Genomic DNA, 18,890 nt, shown 5'->3' on the forward strand with positions numbered 1-18,890 from the left:
GACAACTGCAAAATCTGTGAAACAATAAAACATGAAAATTAAAATTTAAACAGAGCTTGAGTTATATTGTTAAAGCTGTGATGTATTTTGTAGCATGTCAGTTCTATTTCTGTTCAAGATAAGTGTTAGAATTGCAAACCATAAAAAGACAGTCGGGTGAATTTCTGAAAGAGGCAAGAAAGGGGTTTGTGTGAGCAGATTATGAATGCCTGTAGGCACAGCTCGGAAATGAACCTTTGCCAAATTAGCAACTACTCTAAAGCAGTTTGGGGAAAAAAAAAACTTGGAAATACCTTATCACAGCACACATTTGCAATGGCTCCCTTTGCAGTGAGCAATCAATTTAATTTTAGACTATGCACTGGATTGGAGGCATTCAAATGTGTTGCTCCGAATTTGGCAAGTTGTCGGTGAGCAATAGACTGTTGGATTCACAGTGAACTTTGAGGTACTGATGGATGGGTACAGTGTGTGCCTTTATTTTGCACGTAGACAGGCAGTGATTATAAGTTTGATGAGGTCCTTACACATCCAGGGGTGTGTTAAATTAGGAGCAGATACTCCTGATACTCCTTTTCTCATAGACTGTAGAGGTGTTACATGCCCCATGTGTTGGTGACAGAACAGCTCTGGCGGTGATTTTGTTGCTGGGATAAAATGCCTTTCATTGATTATCACATGCATAGACTATATCCTTCAGGCTGCATACATTATAGGGTATACTGTTTTCATGATGAACTCAAAGCTGCAGTAAGCACAAACTCAGAGTAACTGTATTTTCATAACCACCAGGAGGAAGGGAGCTTACTGTGAAACGCTGTCAGCCATATCCCATTTACATTGCGCAATTTTCCAGCCATAAAAACAAATATGTTATAGGGTTTCAAATTGTGATTGACATTTTTTGTGTTATGTGTTGAATCTATGTTAAACCAATTCTGGACAGAATCAGAACAAGATTTCCCCTGAGGTTATCACATGTGTGTTGCTGTAAGAGCTAGTAAAAAGAAATAAATGAAAATATTTATGATGTACAGAGAGGAATCAAGTAAGGGCATGTCATCAAGCGGCAACTGCCGGGGCTGTAAAATGAAGCCCATGCAGAAGTGCCAAAAACTGCACTTTCTCAAACTGCCACTTGAGGCTGGCTCCAAGAGCAAGTCAATCCACGTAGAGTCCCATTTTAAGATGCTGCTAACGTGCCCAACTTAAATGTAACATTTTGGTCACCTAAAAAAAGTCTTGTTCAGCATTTGGTTGTACTCAAAGACTCTCTGAGGAGTACCCTTGACTGTATATAAAGATGGATGAAATGACAGCTCCCCAAAAGTGAAGCCGAAACATCTTGATTGCCCCCTGGTGGCTGGCTGCAGTACAGGTCATAAAGCCTGCCCTCTCCATGTTAGTGGATGGGACACAGGGCAAATTAAAAACTCAAGGGACACATCAAATGCATTTTCCCCAAAGATGGTTTCTGTCATTTAAGGTAGTTTTTATCACACTGCTGTGTGTTCAAGCATTCATTTTTCTGATGAATTTGGTTTTAATTAGTTATCTAATGTTGTAAAACAGGGAATTTACAACATGATTGACGACTGTGTGAGCCAATTGGTGGGGTCACATTCAGTGTCACTGCTCATGATTGGTCGCATAGGTGTTTGGGCAGCAAACTTGATAATGCAGAGATCGCTACTGCCCAGTTTCTGGCTTCGAATGATGTCACCAGAGCAAGATGGCAGCAGCCATATCTGGGATATTTTACCTTCACTTCTGTACAGTGGGGGGAAGTGGAGACATGTCTTCCATCTTTATATACAGTCTATGGTAAGTACATTTTGTTTAAATGTTCAGGTTTTTTTGCCAGTGAAAACTAGCATTAGCACTATCACAGTAAACCATAGGTGTAAATACACCGTGCTAACCAAACGAGCAGCTTGGGTTAGCTCCACCTTCTCATCCAAATATGATCACTTCTGGCTCCACAAATCAGCCAAAACACCAAACCCAATGCTGTAAAATGAGAGTAAGCAAACCAATGGGTGAAATCACCATGACTATGCCTATTTTTTTATTCTGCCTATTGATGTCACAAAGGGAGTTTTCATTAAAAATAGATTTAAAGGTAAACTCTTATTAAGAGGAGTGGGTTATTCAAGGTTGGGGGGCCTTCACTTGACAAGGTCAAACCTCCTTTGAAATATGTGTAGTACTTAGGGAAATTAGAGCAGCAACTTACTGACTGGCTGTCATCTCTACCCCAGCTTGTAAGAGGGTAGAAATACACGATGATGATGATGATGATGATGATACATAATCCATGAAGGCATGGATGGACCTTTTCCAGGTTAGTCGCAGAGGACAAATCCCATGAGAGGACTGAAAGAAACTGTCTTGCTATCTTATAACATGCAGGACTGAAGCTGATAAACAACTGAATCTGATATTGCCTTGTGCTTCATGGATATTACATTCAGGTGCCATAGCCAGTTTCATCACATGCTTCACCAATTTAATCTACTGTATCTGTGCAGAAACAGAATGTACCATATCAAATACCTTTCATCAAAACAGAGTCACTTGAAAGAGACTGTAATCAGTTAAATGGTTTGCTATAGTTTGCCTGTTCAGCTAAGAGTGAAGTTCATGAAGTTTTGCTGTACATTGTTGTATCAAATACTAATATCGTCAAGGCACAGGACCACCCTGTTCTATCTTACAAAGGCTCTGCCCTCTCCTGGACTCTAAAGATAATATTCTCCTCCAATCACAATCACAAGCACACATTCACCCACTGAAATCTGCATAGGCGTAGCCGCCCAATCAGGACATGCCTACCTGAATTCGTACAGACCCCACAGTATATAAGACAGGACACACTGCTGTCTGTTATCCTTTTCTCTTCAGCCAACAGTTCGCCCACGGATCTGCTCTCTCTACAGATGGAGTCGCGGCTTCAGGAGCTGCATTAGTGCCCGTCGTGTCCCTCTTCACCAGCACCAACCTTCAGGACTACTACTTCGAGTGCCTTGGCACAGACCAAACAGAGACTGGTGTTCAGTAGCCACCAGCCTGTGAGGCCTGCTGGAAGCTGCCCAAGTGTAGACACCAGCATTGGTGGTATCACTTCAAATAATTATATGTGATGCTTTCCTGCAATATAAGTGAGCGAGAATACAAGAACAATGAAGTCAAGACTCCCGCCCCAACCGTCAACCCTCTGTTGAGAAAATAGCTTATTTGGAGATGATGACAACAACATCTCATCTGGGTCAGGTACATCAATGTCCTATGGGAATCCATCGCCGACATCTCTGCACTAGGGCTTCCCACTAGTGACCACTGCAGCAATCCATGCATGTTCAACATGCATTGTGGCAGTATCAGCAGCCCTGTTCGGCAGGTATTGAAGGCATATGTTCGGTAGGGTTGTGATCTATGCCCTGTCCGTTCATTTGGTTCTATCTCTTGGACGTGTCAGACTCCTTTCCAGGGTCTGTGCTCACTGGAATGACCTGACTCCCTCCTTGGGCATGATACACCCACGTGTCTCCATACTTGAGACACTTGACTCGGGGAATGTGGTGTACAGGGTGTCTATTGCTTGTCTTTCGACCCCTGCAGGGCAAATACATAGCTCCACCATGTTCAGTTGCTTACCACCTGGGTTGCTGGGACCCTCTACTTCTCCGCTGTGGCAGCTTAGGATATAAAGAAGTTGGTGGGTTGCGGTGTCTAACTTTTAGCTGGTCTGGATCCGTGTGGCTGGGTCTATGTTATGTCATGGCAGTGCGTTTATTCACCAGGCTCCACCAACTCTACCCATATACTCCAGTAGTGGGTGGAGCATGTGTGAGATAGAACAAAGGTTATTGTAACCCTAGTTCTTTTAGCAGAGGCGGAGCCCTTTACCAAGGGGCCTTGTCGCTCCTACACTGTTCACTGAATTGGTTGTAGGATAGCAGACAGCAGTGTGTCCTGCTTTATACACTGTGGGCTCTACATGTATTCAGGTAGGCACGTCCTGACTGCAAATAGCAGTGGGTACATGTGTGTTTGTGGTCGTGATTTAAGGAGAGGACTATTGATAGAGTCCAGTAGAGGGCTAATATTATTTCTTCATCAGGTTAGGTAAGTATTTATGTCATAATAATTTCTGTGCCTGATGTATTTACATTTCATTTTTTGCTTAGCATTTGATGTCTTTGTTCTATCACTTTAAGTTCCTGGAAAATTATACAACTGTTTACGCTAGACACTTCCAAAAACCTGAGCAGTATTCCAGTATACTGCTTAATTTGACATCATAGTTGGACACATGCTAAACATGGTTGACAGCCCTCAAAAAACTGTTTATTTTCCTGAGATTTCAGCTGTATCCTAGATGTATGTCATGTAACAGAAGCAAGACACACTAAATGCCATTTTCTAGTGAGCTTAAATACCTCACCACTGTGCTATTCCATCTGCCACTCTCATACTGTAGATATGTTATCTCAAAAGTGTTTCCAGGAAAGCTGCTATCTATGGATGGTTTGAAGCTGTGGGGCTCCATATGAAGAATGCAGCTCTCTTTAGTATGAGTGTCAAGGGTCTCCCATGGTGCTTTCATGACAGCTATCCTTCAGCTGCTGCCTTCTGGTTAATAACTGTGACCTTGTCCACTCACTCTGTCCCTGATTATACCTCACCCTGTGTGTGTGTATCATGATGGAATCTCATCTGAAAGAGAGAAAAAGATAGGGTGGGTGTGGGCTGTCACTGCAGAGACAGAGGTGTGTGGGTTGCTTGTTAAGGTCTTGTTAGTGGGCGCTGTGTATGACACATTTCTAGTAGGCTGTACTAATTCCAACCAGCCAGGTGGATGGTAACAAGGAAGGGTAGAGGAGCTCTTTTCACAAATCATTTTACCTGGTAATTATCTGTCTGCCATTTACTCAACAGCACGGAGGCAAAGAGTATGACAGTTAGAAATCAGTGTGACTTCAGTGTGTGCAACACCTCTTAGTAATTGTCAATTATGAATGAAATTAGTTTGGTTGTTGCCACTCTGCCACTTTTTAAAACCCACTTTTTTTCACAGACGAGCCTCTCACACTGTACTAGAATGATGTTGACTCATAACTTTTGGTCTATGAAGCCATCTAAAAGGACTTTACTGGCTGAGCCACTGATCTCTGCATGTTTGTGCACTAAATATCCACAAGTATGTAATCAGCAAATTAGGATGAGCCCAATCAACCCTGTGAGCAGCAGCAATCCCACTCCTTATACACTAATTTTGGAGACACCAGTGGACTGGAAGAATAACTTGAATCTTAATACGAGAGTTATGCATAGCTATTTATAAGGTATAAGGTAGCTTTATCATTTTTTTCATCTGACTCTGGGTGGGGCAGCATACAGGCATATTTACGATGCTCTGCCTCAAACATCTTATTGTGTGTCAAACACTAGACAACAGGTTAGGCATCAATGATATTTTGACTGCACCGGAATAGTACCTAACTTCCTCCTAAAGCTTGCCCTATCCATTAAGCAATATAAGCAGTTGCTTAGGGCCCCCTGGTCTCTGGAGGGCCCTCTCGAAAGAAGATTTTTAAATAAACATGAGGCAATATGGAAAAAATAACTTTTTAAACAAAAACTAACAACATTTCATGCCTTTTTTTAACCAACAAATGGTGACAAGGCAGTAAGCATTAAGACAGGCGAAACTGACAATTTAGGCTAAGTAAGTATTCCGTGTCTCCTACAAAACAAGCACTCTCTGTATTCTGTGGGGGACAAAAAAATCACATTTAAACAAAATGAATGAACAAGATAATGAAAGTCAGCAAGACTGGGATAAGTATCATCACAAGCTATTCTTTGACAGTTTGTCAGCACTGCAGCCCATGATTTAAGTAAACAAAATACATGGTAGAGTGTGTATTTTTTGGATGTTTACCGCACCCTGGAACATCCTTTCACTGTCTACCAGAACCCAGTTGCAGCAGATATTATTGTATGCTTCGCAGCCATTTTCATTGTGTCAGCCATTGCCAGTTAGCGGAAAAGCTAACAAGCTAACAAGCTAACAAGCTAACAAAAACATAATGATATAAAAGATGCTAACCACACTTAGAATTCTAATACGTCTGCTGTTTTGGTGCACAATAGACTTCTCATCTGAGTCTGGGTCTGACTGAGGCTCAGACATGTTTGAATGAATCTCTACATTGTTTCCTCTGATGCTAATGCTGACCATCCTAAAGCGCATTGCTCTTTCACTGGTCAACCTAGCAGGAGCAACGCTGGAGCCGCCTGTGGGAAAACCATGTTGGCAAAATATTAGTATTGGTATAAGTATATTGAAATAAGGGCAGTCAAAATAATGTGTTTATTTCTATTAATTATTCACAGAAAAAAACACCCACAAAAAACATTAGCGCTGATTGATTACGTTCCGTGGTGCCCTTTGATTCGGTGCATCATTGAAGACTTATGGAGGCAGACGAGACAACGCTGCTTGGCGTATTTAAAATACCCAGATGGAACTGTTGATAGGAGCACCATAATTTCTGCCATAAGGAATTTTTGTACCATCGGAGTACTGCAAGCTTGAAATTTCACCTCATGAAAGGCATTTAGCAGCAAACCGAGAAGTCTGAGCTAGCACAGCCTCTTATGCTAGCGCTAGCAGCCAGCTTCGTCAAGCCACACTCGACCAGACGTTCAGACACAACCTGAGTTTGTCTACCTGTGACTGACTAACTAACTCCTGTGCAAAATGGATTGCAATGGACTGCAGACTAGTTTCGATGGTAGAGGACAGGAGGACAATTGTGCCTGAAATCCAGCAGCTGTTCTACAACACATATGCCAGCATTTATTTGAGCTGAATTTTTAAAAATACTTTCACAGCAAAAGTTGACATATGCAATTAATTAATCACGGCGCATGTAATTAATTAGATTATCTTTTTAAAAAGCACTTGACAGCCCTAATTAAAATGTGTCTGGGAAAAAAAGGTGAAAACACCAGACTTTGAGGTGCAGATTTTTGTCCAAGCTACGTCACACTCTGTAAGCTGCTCTAGGGAGCAAGGCTCTTATGGCATACACTGTGAATATTTCTGAGCTGCAGCTCCCTTATGTCTCTGGTAAAGCTGCAGAAGTACAGATTGGACCCACACTGTTAATGCAACTTCTATAGAAACCACTGCAGAAGCAGTTTCTGTTGACTACAACAATTAGAAGAACACACAAATAACACAGTCTCATGTAGAAAAAAAGATATTACAGAATTTAATTGCCTTCCTGATTAAATTATGCAGAGTTCTAAAAGGAAAGCTAATGTTTCAGCTCTCAACCTTTCAAACTGATAAGAGAGAAATCAAAATGACATTTGAAGAGCAAAGGTTCGGGGTCAACTTTCAATAATGGGATTAGCTATTAACCGCAAATTACATCTGTTGTAGAGGCACACTGTATCGCAATTTGGGCTGCATGCTATGGTGGCCTTTTCTACTTACTCTTTTACATTTCGATGAGAGTTTGGGTGTCTAGTTATCCACAAATAGCATTTAGCATTTCAGTGCTGTGTTGTGGTACGCTGGTCTAATTATGCTGGTGTCTAATTAGTTTTGTGAAATGGAGACTGTGCACACACACGGTGTTTAAACTGGTTGATTTGGATACATGATAACAACACTGTAAGAATCCGTATCTCACATATTTCTTTAAACAGCTGGCTTAAGATTTAAGATATCTATAAACACAGAAATATCTCCTCTTGGGTGTGAGTGTCATGCAAAGACAGGTCTCCTGATGTATGCTCCCCAGCTATGTAGTCCAGTGTCTTACATTAACATACAATAAACTATATAATAGGCTTCTTAAAAAACACATTGTTATACTTCACTCTCAACATTACACAAGTGTTATTTCCCTTCAATAGAACATTTCATTGCACTTTATAGGTTCCATGACTCTGTTTATTGTCTGGTTTGCTTTCCCTCTGCACACAGAGTCGTGAAGGCCATTTGTTGACTGTTCATGAAATAATACTGGCTACTCAAACATCGGCTAGCCTGTGTTAAGAAAATATACAGTGGTGTGAACCTTGCATTAAAATTCCATATCCCCAACCTCCCCTTTTTTCTGTAGCCAGGTCATCAACACATGGAAACTACATTTGAAAAGATATCACTCTTCTATCACAGTTTCTGACCCCAATCCTGTTACTTAATCACATCTACATTGCTGCTAAGCAATTACCTTGGAAGGACAAAGATGAAACGAAGAGAAAACGGGTAAAGAACAAAAAGATAGAACGGGGAGATTGAGGAGACCGACACAGAATATATCATCCTCGCCCTTTTCCATGTTCTAGTGTCTTGCAGTGATGCTGGTATGATGGGATATAAACAAGGCACTGGTGTAAGCTCTCATGCTGTGCATTTCCCTCCTCCTTCCCCCCCTTTGGTGCAATAATTGCTGCCATCAGCTGGGACAGGATCTGCTCAGGGCAGTCCTTAAACTGACCATGGCTGGGTAGCTCATCTTCAGCGCGATCGATTCTTCTCTCTGTGGAAACTACATTAGTCTGAACATACTGGGGAGACCAAGGTCAGAGTCTCCCAGATGGTGAGTGTCCACAGTACACATACAGGACTATGCTGTCATTCTCCGCCATTACCCAGCTTACAACTGGCTCAGTAATGAGAATTGATATGATCTTATTTTGAATTACATTTCCATTTCCATATAAATCATAATGCTTGTGTCAAAACTTGAAGAAATGACTTTCTTTGCAGTTTCGCTTATGGTCTTTACAGGGAGAAATCTGCCTGAAATCAAGTCACAGTTCTGCTGAGAGCTCAATCAAACATTCAGAACTCATCCCTCTCTATTTGCATTTCCAAAAACTGGAATAATCATCACATTACCTCAGGTATAGATCTATCTCCCGTTCCATTTCTCTTTCTGGCATTCACTGGCACACACGTAACACATTAATGCAGATTCAGTTTTTGTTGTTGTTGTTTGCTCTATTGGCATGACATAAAAACATCTGAGTTGCAAAAGCACACAAACAAACTAACAGCCTAAAAGGAAAGGGAACTTTACCAAAAATAAAATCTGCAAAAATACTCGACATAGTGAGTAGGAAATTCTGATCAAGGAAAAAATATACAGCATGAATGAATTATAACAGTGCAGTGTTTTCTTTGCTGTGTGATTAGTGTGCTTGTATAAAAGCATTTGTATTTTTATTAAATATCTGTACACCTCATGCACATTGTGTAGCTAAAGATGTACAATGTATAGAGGGCATTTCACCATGTCCAAGGTCCTAGGCCACCTAGTGTACAAAATATTTTAGTTATGACTTGTGTCCACTGAACTGCATCCAACTTTCTTGTGAAAACCCAGCATACTCAAAAGTCCATAAGGCAGAGGGATGTTGAATGCAGGTGTATTGGAGGATAGATTAAAGAGACTCTTATCCAGGGTAACAGCTTGGAGGCTGGCGCCTATCTTAGCTGACATTGGGCGAGAGGCAGGGTACACCCTGGACAGATCGCCAGACTATCACAGGGCTGACACATAGAGACAGACAACCATTCATTCTTGCATTCACACCTACGGACAATTTAGAGTCATCAATCAACCTGCATGTCTTTGGACTGTGGGAGGAAGCTGGAGTACTCGGAGAAAACCCACGCTGACATGGGGAGAGCATGCAAACTCCGCACAGAAGGGCTCCCCCACCATGGGTTCGAACCAAGAACCCTCTTGCTGTAAGGCGACAGTGCTAACCACTGTTCCACCGCGCCACCTAATAAACAAAAACATTTTTTGGCAAGGTGATGAAGGGTTTGCAGCTATTTATTTTGAGGTTCATTCAGAACAGGTTCATAATGAATATCTGTCTCATAATCCCAATGGCAGGGCACAAATATTTTTTCCTGTCCATGTGATTTCAAATAGACTCCTGGATATAGACCAGGAGGGTGACCCTTTACAAATCACAAGGCAGGACACTGACCTCCTGGCATCTAACATGTGCTGTGGGAATTTAAAGACCAAGTAGCACAGCAGTGTGAATAATAAAAAAACAACAGTTAAGTGTACAACATGAACTTTCACATGGTGCTTAGCCTAGACACAGAAACAAACATCTATTGCCTTAAACACAGAGTATTTAAAAAAATATATGGTGCATTCTTTACTGTACATTGTCAATAAAGATCTGACATAAAGAAAAAATGTATTCAATATCCTGAGAGAGGAGAAACTGAACAGCTTTCTATGGAAGTTGCAATTTTTTCCCCATTTGAAATATGTACCCTAATGGGGCCAACAGATGTCAAACTAGCTTACATTTAGATGCATGCTGAAAAACTGCAGTACACTTTTCAAACCATATTTTCAGTAGAAATTTAGTCCCTATGTCTTTTTAAGTGTTACAGCAGCAAAGGTATGCTTTTTTTATTAAGTAACCTTACTGTACTGTATGAGAACGATAACTGTGGGAAGATATGATATTTTTCTTGAGTAGCAATGCTCTCTGTTGGCCATGCTGTATACACCAAAGCACAGTTTAGGAACTAAAACACAATATGACACTTCAGACAGTAAGTCAAGTAATGTCAGCAGAAATAAACACAGGGTAAGGTGAAGAGGGTTCAAACCAGTCAAACCAGTCAAGTGATGTACTCAGACTAAATAAGAAGAAAAGATATCATCTAAGTGGCAGTTGTGCTGTTACGCTCCAAAGAGAATGAATGAAGAAATGTTAAGAAATATACTTAACTCATATGTGTAACAAATAATACGCCAAATGTCCTCCATTATGATTTATATTAACGTTAGACTAATTCTCCTTATTTTATTTTGTATGTTTTAGGTTTCACAATAAGATATGCAGAAAAAAAGATTATAGATTAGCACTTTTTAGCATTATAGAGGTTAGTAAGGTATTACAACAAAGGAGCCTTAAATCTAAATGTAACATCTTGTCATTTCTTATCAGATAACAAGCAAGCATAAGCATTATTTTTTATGTTGCACAACTCATTGTGGTTATTTTGCCAGCTCAGGTCCAACATGGACACATGCTAAATTAGCTTTGAGAGTGGAGGTTATTCCAGAGTTTTTTGGAGCAGCTACCACAAAGGCACAATCTCCCTTACCCTCCAGCCTCGATCGTGGGACAGTTAAAAGACACTGATCTGAGGATCTAAGAGGTCGGGAGTTGGACTAGGGGCAGAGAAGTTCAGCAATAAACTCTATATCATACTATACTATATGCACTAATAATAATGACAAATTACAATGTTTGACTTCCAAATATTAATGTCCTCTTGAAGCGACACTTACCTTTCTGGAAATTTTGCGCTTTTCTTTGTTTAGGTTAAAATGCTATTAATAAGTTGATGGCACAGTAAATTGAATTCCACCAGAAATACAAACTCATAATTATACCATTCTCATGTGGTTCTAAGAAAACACCAACCAATCATTGCATTCAGGACGCTCGACCAATCATTGCAGATTGGTCGAGCGTCCTGTCTGTCTTCCCCATGTGGGGGCCCAAAACTCTGGGGTTGCGTTTGAGTGTGCAGGACAGGTAATGTTATGTTTAGTTTGCTAGTTTACTCCTCTTCTCTTCTACTCTTCTCTTGGCATGTTACGCTCGCTCACTCTCCTCTTCCGTGTATCTAACATTACCTTGCCAACTCGGCACCTACATCTATCATAGACGTAATGAGGACGTAATGGAGGAGGGGGGAGTAGGCCTTTGGAGGGAGGTGGAGTTGTGGATGTTCAATTTTTTTTAAGTGCTGTGTGAAATGCAAGAAAGGTAAGAGTTGCTTTAAGGGCAACAGGTGATCTCTGTCCTAAGAAAAGCTTTTCCTCCATCACAAAGACGTATGATTAAACACACATCACTGTCTCACTGGCGTATCCTGCTGATGCTGCTTGTTACAACACAGTAACAACAACAACATGATGGTATACAAAATGTCAATATACTGAGTCAAAACATGAGTCAATGAATGAAATATTACCAAACCCCCAGCTCCTATGGGTGCGACTGCTCAGCCACTTGCTGCTTTTTCCAGCTTCATTGTGCACTGCTTATCATTATGGAGTGTGTCCTCTGTCATCAGCATCAATCAAACTCTGGTTCCTGTAGTCCGATGTGCTGATCTGACCTCTGGGGCTCCACCAGAACTGTTGGTTTTTAGCTAAACATACAGTTATCCTTGTTTCTTCCACTTTGTTTCTTTTCTCGCTAACTCGTCAGAATAAATCCACGCATGTAGCTGGTGTTTAGTGAAAGTGTACACAAACAAACGATGAACACTTTAAGAAACAAAGAAACAAACTATTCTAAACATGAGCTCCGGCCTCGTGTGGATAACAGCGCTGACAATGGGTATGGCTCCGGCCGCAAAATGACAGGGGAGTTTAAACCCAGAAGCCACACTCAGGAGGTTATTTACTTGGAAGTCACTCAGATGTCAGGACAGCTGTTGTAGTGTGTTGTGTTGTTGTGTGTAGTTTTGCTGTAAAAAGATCTAAGTGCAACAAAAAAAAAAGGGGGAGTAGTCTGCGACGCTCTGTCCTTCTGTTGAAGGTTTCTCACACTCCCTCTCATTCCACCAGCTCACACTCTGTCTTCCTCGTATACCGGTGAATTAGGATCTGCTAGTGCTGCTTTATAAGACAGTTTGTTGCCATGGCGTCAAATGCCAGCCACATGTTGGAGGCTGCCTTGGAGCAAATGGATGACATTATTGCTGGTAAGAGATTTTGTTTCATTATCAGACCTTCAATAGACTGGCTGGGTTGTAATTGCAGGCCTCCGTACAGCCGGCGCTGCCCACGTGATTCTCACATACACATACAGTAAGCAGGAAAAAACATTCTTGGGATTTTTAAAATTGTGACGGATGAGTTATGAACAAGAACTAGAGAAGAAAAGAGTAAGTGAAGCCTTTGCTGAGAACAAGACATCAGTTTGTTTCCTCTGGAGAGGTTTGAAATAGAAGTAAGCAAGTTTCTGATATATGGGTTCTTCTCTATAATCTTTCTCCTCTGTATTCAGTCAGGCACACACAATTTGATGCTTTTGTTTTTTCATAGCTTCTCTTGGAGCTTGTAAATCTCGCTTTGCACTAATTGTATACAGTAAGTTACTTTCAAGTGTCTTCCCTGCTGTATTTTCTAGCAGAGGTGATACATTTCAGTCAGCGCTGTTTGTCACAACCTCAGCAGTCTGTTAGGGTCAGAAGACAATGCCCAATAATAGAGGTAGCAATCCAACCATTAGCACACTCTAACGACAACTAATAATCAATCAGTGTCTGAAAATACACACATTACAAACTCATATGAAAAGTACTTTCTGCAACTTCCACACGATGATTACAGTAACCTACAAGCTCAACTTCTAATTTGTGGATTTCAGAACCCACAGTGCACAGCCATTTGATGGTGTTTATGTCCAGTGAGTCACATTGGAGCACAATAGCGCCCTCAGGAGCCCATTTTAGGAACTACTGTGCTGCAGCCTGCCAGTCACTTCTGTATGTGTTGTGTACTGATGCCCAAGAAATGAGGATCATCAAATGTCCTCAGGTACTTCTCCTGTTGTTCTTTCCTTTAGGCAAAATGGGTGAAGGGCTGTTCGGTGCTCTTATGCATTCAGGCGGCCAGGATTGCCAAACCTCAGAGTGCACCTCACAGTTGCCCGTTGCCTCACTCCAGGACCCCTCCCTCAAGGCTCTCCAGCTGACCGAGGCCCTCAGGGCAGTTCTGGAAGGGCAGGGGAGTGATGAAGAACAGGACTCTCTCAGGAAACAAGTCTCCACTGAAACAGCACATGTTATATTAAAATGGCTGGAGAGAGATGAGGTGAGTGCGGTGTCACTAACATCTGCATGTCCCCAACGCTCAAACAGGGGTGGATGATAACAGCGTTATGTAACACACAGTATGCAAATCCTGTACCCAATCTGAAATATGCAAATCCAATTCATGAGAAAGGGTTGTGTTGGAGAATTGTGCAAAGGCGTATACGACCACAGTCTACTACATTCTACTACTCCATGTGTACATGGGTTTTATTAGGGTCTTTGATCCTGGTCATCAACATCTGGAGGGCTTTTTCCTGTCTGCTAAGAAGTAGAGAGCTGGAAGCTGGATCTATTGCAAACTGCACCGGTAATGAGATCCAGAGCTCCTGTTTCAAGTACAAGCATTTGGCTCCCCCTTTCACTCCCTTTATTTCCTTCACTCTTACTCCCCGGCTCTACTCCTGTCCTCCCTTTTCTGCAAACAGTTGTTTGTTTGTCTGGTCCAGGTCAGCCACCACCAGTAATTACCTACTTCTGCTCAACTTTAATATCATACTGTCAACTTTACACTCATGCTCTCCTCCAGTCTCCACCTCCTCCTCCTCCTCCTCCTCCTGCCTCGTCTTTACTGACTTCTTGCTCCGCACCACATCTGACAAGCATGTGCTGCAGAAAGTTTCCTCTCCCCCGTGCCCCTTTAGGAAGCCCCGCAAAATTAGCTCGACCGTGAGGTACTTCAGACAGAGCGAGACGGGGGTAGAGACAGACAGAGAGAGGTACGGGAGAAGGAAAAGGGAGGACAGGAAAAGATGAGAGATCAGATGGTGCAGCAGAAATGCAGCAGAAAACAGTGAAGCGGTTTGAGTGTGCTTGAGAGAGAAAGTAAGAGAAAGCAAAAAAAGGGGGAGTTAGAAAGAAAGAGGTAGAAGAAAGTGAAGAGAAGAAAGAGAGGGAGTACAGCCAACTGGCATAGTTTGAGTTATTCGCCTCAGCTCTAAAAGTCTCAGGCTGCCCAGACTCCAAACCACACAGACCAAGGTCCTCTATGCACTCTCTACAACTGCAATATGGAGGGTCTGTAAAAGCAGGAGAGCTGGATTCAGGGAGCACAGTTAAGAGCCATTGCTTTGTCTTGCTGTGGATTTGGTATCTGTTCATCCTCCTTGATGCTTTATAGCAGTGGCTCAATTCTGTTAGTAACTAAGAGCCAGACCTACGGTACAATGGGCCTGCAGAATGGAGTATGATATTGACTTCTACAAACACTTTGCCTGGCTTAGGAAGGTAAGACGTTCTGCACTTGCATGTCTGCTCTTCGTACTGCACCAAAAGTTGCACAAAGGATAATGGTTGTTTATTTTGGTTTTGCAGTGTTGTTGCTTTTACAACATAATTATGGTTGCCATGGTAGATAATTTGGGAGGAAGACATGTTTTGCTTGTGAGTTGAAGAGGTGTCCTGCAGAATGGACTGCAAAGAGAAGCAGCTAACTTGTGCAGAGTTCCCACACATTCTTAAACATCAAATTCAAGGACTTTTCAATGATTTTCCAGGCCCCCTTGCCTCAAAGTCAAGAAGCCAACACAGCGTAGTTTGCGACACGGGCCAGGGTTAATTACCGTTCTAACATCGAGAATTTTATAATGAGAATTAGCAGGTTTTACAGATGCTCACAAACAACAATTAACAAGCGACAGAGGTTTGGATGTGTGAACACTTCTCAGTGGTGCCATGCTACTGTGATGGCAGACAGTGTAAAAAAAACCCTTCAGTTTCTATTCCTACACAAACGTATTATTTCAAGCCCTTTTGATGAGCCACATCTTCTTCCAAAAACTTCTGAGGCCCTGATTTTTTCTCTCAAATTCCCAAACTTTTGAGGGTTTCAAGAACCCTGCTTTTAAGCATTACCAGCAGCAGCTGTTATTTGATTACAGAAATACTGCATGTCTTGCTTTCTGTGTCTGAAACAACATTTTTGATTTTACTTAACACAGTAAAACAAGCACCTTGGTGAGGTGTGAGTTATTTCTCCAAATTACCGAAGAATATTTTTTTCCAATTAAAGCTGAAATTAAATATTTTGACAGAATAGTTCAAATGTCTTTAAATGGATCAGCATATGGGTGAAATGTTGGATGCAAGCCTGCCAAACTGTTCACAAGGTTAAAGTGTTAAAGTGAGGTGAAAGAAGAATAGATGTGCATGTCAGTGGAGGCCATTTCCTGCCACTTTAGCCTATAGGGAGTCTTTGGACAGCACATACCATCTTGCTGCCATTAAGAAGGCATTAGTCCTCACTGCCTCCATTAGCTTATGATTCTTACTGAATGTTAAAGCCATAGAGGAAGCATGCATGTACCTGTCAGTCACTGAGCCTTGGGTTCATGATGTATCAAGGACATGTTCCCTGTTACCCAACATATATTACCTACACATGGAAACTATTGATTTTTTTTCCAATACTCAGGATATGACTAATCTTCATGACATTGATTGGAGATACGTTATGTCTTTGGTTAAAACTGTAGCTGGTAACTTTTATTAAAAAAAGAAAAAATAGCTTCATAGTCATATTTGCTGAAACCTGTGCTATATTCACACACAACTATATGAGGTGGATGATTTGGGGAAAAAATCATATTCCCCTGCCTACTCTATTGCCTTGTAGCCCCTCTTGTGGCTTCACCGCATGCGTACAAAAAAAGCCAATCAGATTTGAAGAGTCTCTGCGGTCAAACTGTCAAACTAGGCAGCACTGATATGAAGATAGTACATTTTTGAAACAGTAAATAATCAAGTAGATATGTATTTATAGAACACGTTTCAAGTCGAATACACAAGGTGCTCTACAGGAAACACAGATACAAAATGTGAAAAGATAAAACACTGAACAATGACATAAATAAAACACCTGTACTTTGTAATGCTATACAATACCACAGCTCTGTAATTACATCTTCTATCTTGCAGTGAAACCACACCAAAAACTACAGCTCAAAAAATCTGTTGAGTGTCATCAACACCTCACAGGGGCCAACACTAGTTACAACTGTAAAGTTTCACAAAGGAAGTCTGAGCTATTATTTTGGACTAAATTGCAATTGTGGATTTTTTAAATTATTATTATGGTCGCAAGAGTTGAACTCTTGCAGAGCAGGGCAGCTCGTGAGACATAAACCTCACAGGAGATTATTCACATTATTACAGTCTAAGTGGTGAAGCACTTGTGTGTTCCCCATGATTTTGGAAACAAAAGAAAGTTTGGATTATTGCATGTCTGTAGTTAGGAGGAGCTGGATAGGTTTGGATTTTAATTTGGCTGGAAAAAGAGTTTGGAAATAATTAGGCACACAGATAAAACTCAGGGAGCTGTTCACAATTTAAAGCAAGCTTGAGTCTACTGGCCTTGAACACTGAAGTAAGAAAAATGCCACGGATGAGAGGAGGAGCTGTGTGGGACACAAATGTTATTGATCACAAACAGTTAAGTGAAAGGATATCTGAAGTATTACTGCAAGTATGCATACTGTACATTCTGTTCACGTTGGCTAAAACACATGTATCTAGTGTTTTTAAAGCCTGATGCAAAGAGCATATTAAAGGCTTAATGGTATTTTAAAATTATTGCAAACCACTTGTTGGCTCTGGATGATGGACGCTGGTCTACATAATGTTTCCATGATTGTGGTTGAAAGCCTGGATTTCTGAGAAATTTGAGCCCATTTGGTTGCACTTTGCTTCCCTTGCACACTGATGGCTCTGAAAGATCCCTGACTGCACAGGCAGCCCTGAGCTCAGCCCTTCAGCCTGCAATATTTTTTTTCCACTAATCAGCCGGTATAAAATGTTAAAATTTTTAATGCTGGATTAGGACCTGTAAACCACTTACAGACTTTTCCACACTGAGAGTTCTGTGTGTACGTGTCTAAAGCTGTAACCTCATTGAAGAAAAGCAAATGTGACCCACTGGGCAGCTGTCCTGTATTAACAGCATACTTACTGAACTTAATAGCTGACCTTTATTTTGAAGGTAAATCTCCACTCGTCTGGCAATAGTGAGTCCTACCAGGAGCGCTTATCACGTCTGGAGGGAGACAAAGAGTCACTAATTCTGCAGGTGAGATTAGTCACTCCGAATGTAGAGAACAATGTGACCTCTGTCTGTCTCTTTCTGGGTAAGAGTTATATCACTGGTTCCCAACCTGGAGGTCCTGACCCCTATTAGGGATTGCCAAAGCTTCACAAGGAGGTCGCGAGGCCTTCTTGATTTTAAGGGGTGAAAGAAAACTTTTTTTCTACATATATAGCAGGACTTAATCTCAGCATTTCATTCACTTCTGCCTATTCACAGCACCTTCGCTCTGCTGAACAGCCAGTACACTGTAGAACAATGGCCCAAGCATCAGGGGATGTAACATCCCAGTCTGACTCCAAAGTGGTCGAAATTCGGCGCTTGGGCAGTGACTTGCAGTGTCAGACATTGACAAAAAAAGCCATCCTTTAATGTCAGCAGGTCACCTTTATAGTATATACACTCAACGGTGTTAGGGGAAACGCGGTGGGACAAGATTGAAGGTTAAGGCGGTGAAAGTCCCAGTAGGGCGGGTGGGAGGTGTTATGGATGGGTCCAACATACACTGACTTTCACCCGGGAGAGCGGTGCTGGCGTCTCTTCAGATTACAAAACCAAACCCTGTGGTTTTCTTCCTAAACACCACATGCATTTGTTGTTAAAGGAAAAAAAACATCATTTTGCGTAGTGCGTCTACTTTGACTGTATGTAAATGGTAAATTTCTTGTGAAAACGGAAGCGTATTTGGTAACACTTTACAATAAGGTACACAAAATTAGAGTAGTTACTGATGAACTAATGAGGAACTAATGAGGAACTAATGAGGAACGAATGAGTAAGTAATGAGTAACTAATGAGGAACTAATGAGTAGTTACTGAGGAACTAATGAGTAGTTACTGATGAACTAATGAGGAACGAATGAGTAACTAATGAGGAACTAATGAGTAGTTACTGAGGAACTA

General features: G+C 41.4%; 1 protein-coding gene across 6 annotated transcripts in view; it reads left to right on the forward strand.

Moving 5' to 3' along the window:
• Positions 1–12,659: 12,659 nt before the first annotated feature.
• Positions 12,660–18,890, forward strand: part of ppfibp2a (PPFIA binding protein 2a) — a 26,908-nt gene continuing 20,677 nt past the window's right edge. For 4 of the 6 annotated variants that reach the window (XM_050048981.1, XM_050048990.1, XM_050049006.1 and 1 more), the window contains exons 1-3: positions 12,660–12,796; positions 13,663–13,910; positions 17,886–17,972. In XM_050048981.1, the coding sequence (XP_049904938.1) occupies positions 12,733–12,796; positions 13,663–13,910; positions 17,886–17,972 (399 nt within the window). In that variant the 5' untranslated portion in view covers positions 12,660–12,732. Of the gene's footprint in view, positions 12,797–13,662; positions 13,911–14,552; positions 15,137–17,885; positions 17,973–18,890 lie in introns of those variants that run through there. The other 2 variants (XM_050048997.1, XM_050049014.1) reach the window with 2 other exon arrangements.

This window comes from Epinephelus moara, chromosome 1, assembly GCF_006386435.1.
Source record: "Epinephelus moara isolate mb chromosome 1, YSFRI_EMoa_1.0, whole genome shotgun sequence".
Taxonomy (NCBI): domain Eukaryota; kingdom Metazoa; phylum Chordata; class Actinopteri; order Perciformes; family Serranidae; genus Epinephelus; species Epinephelus moara.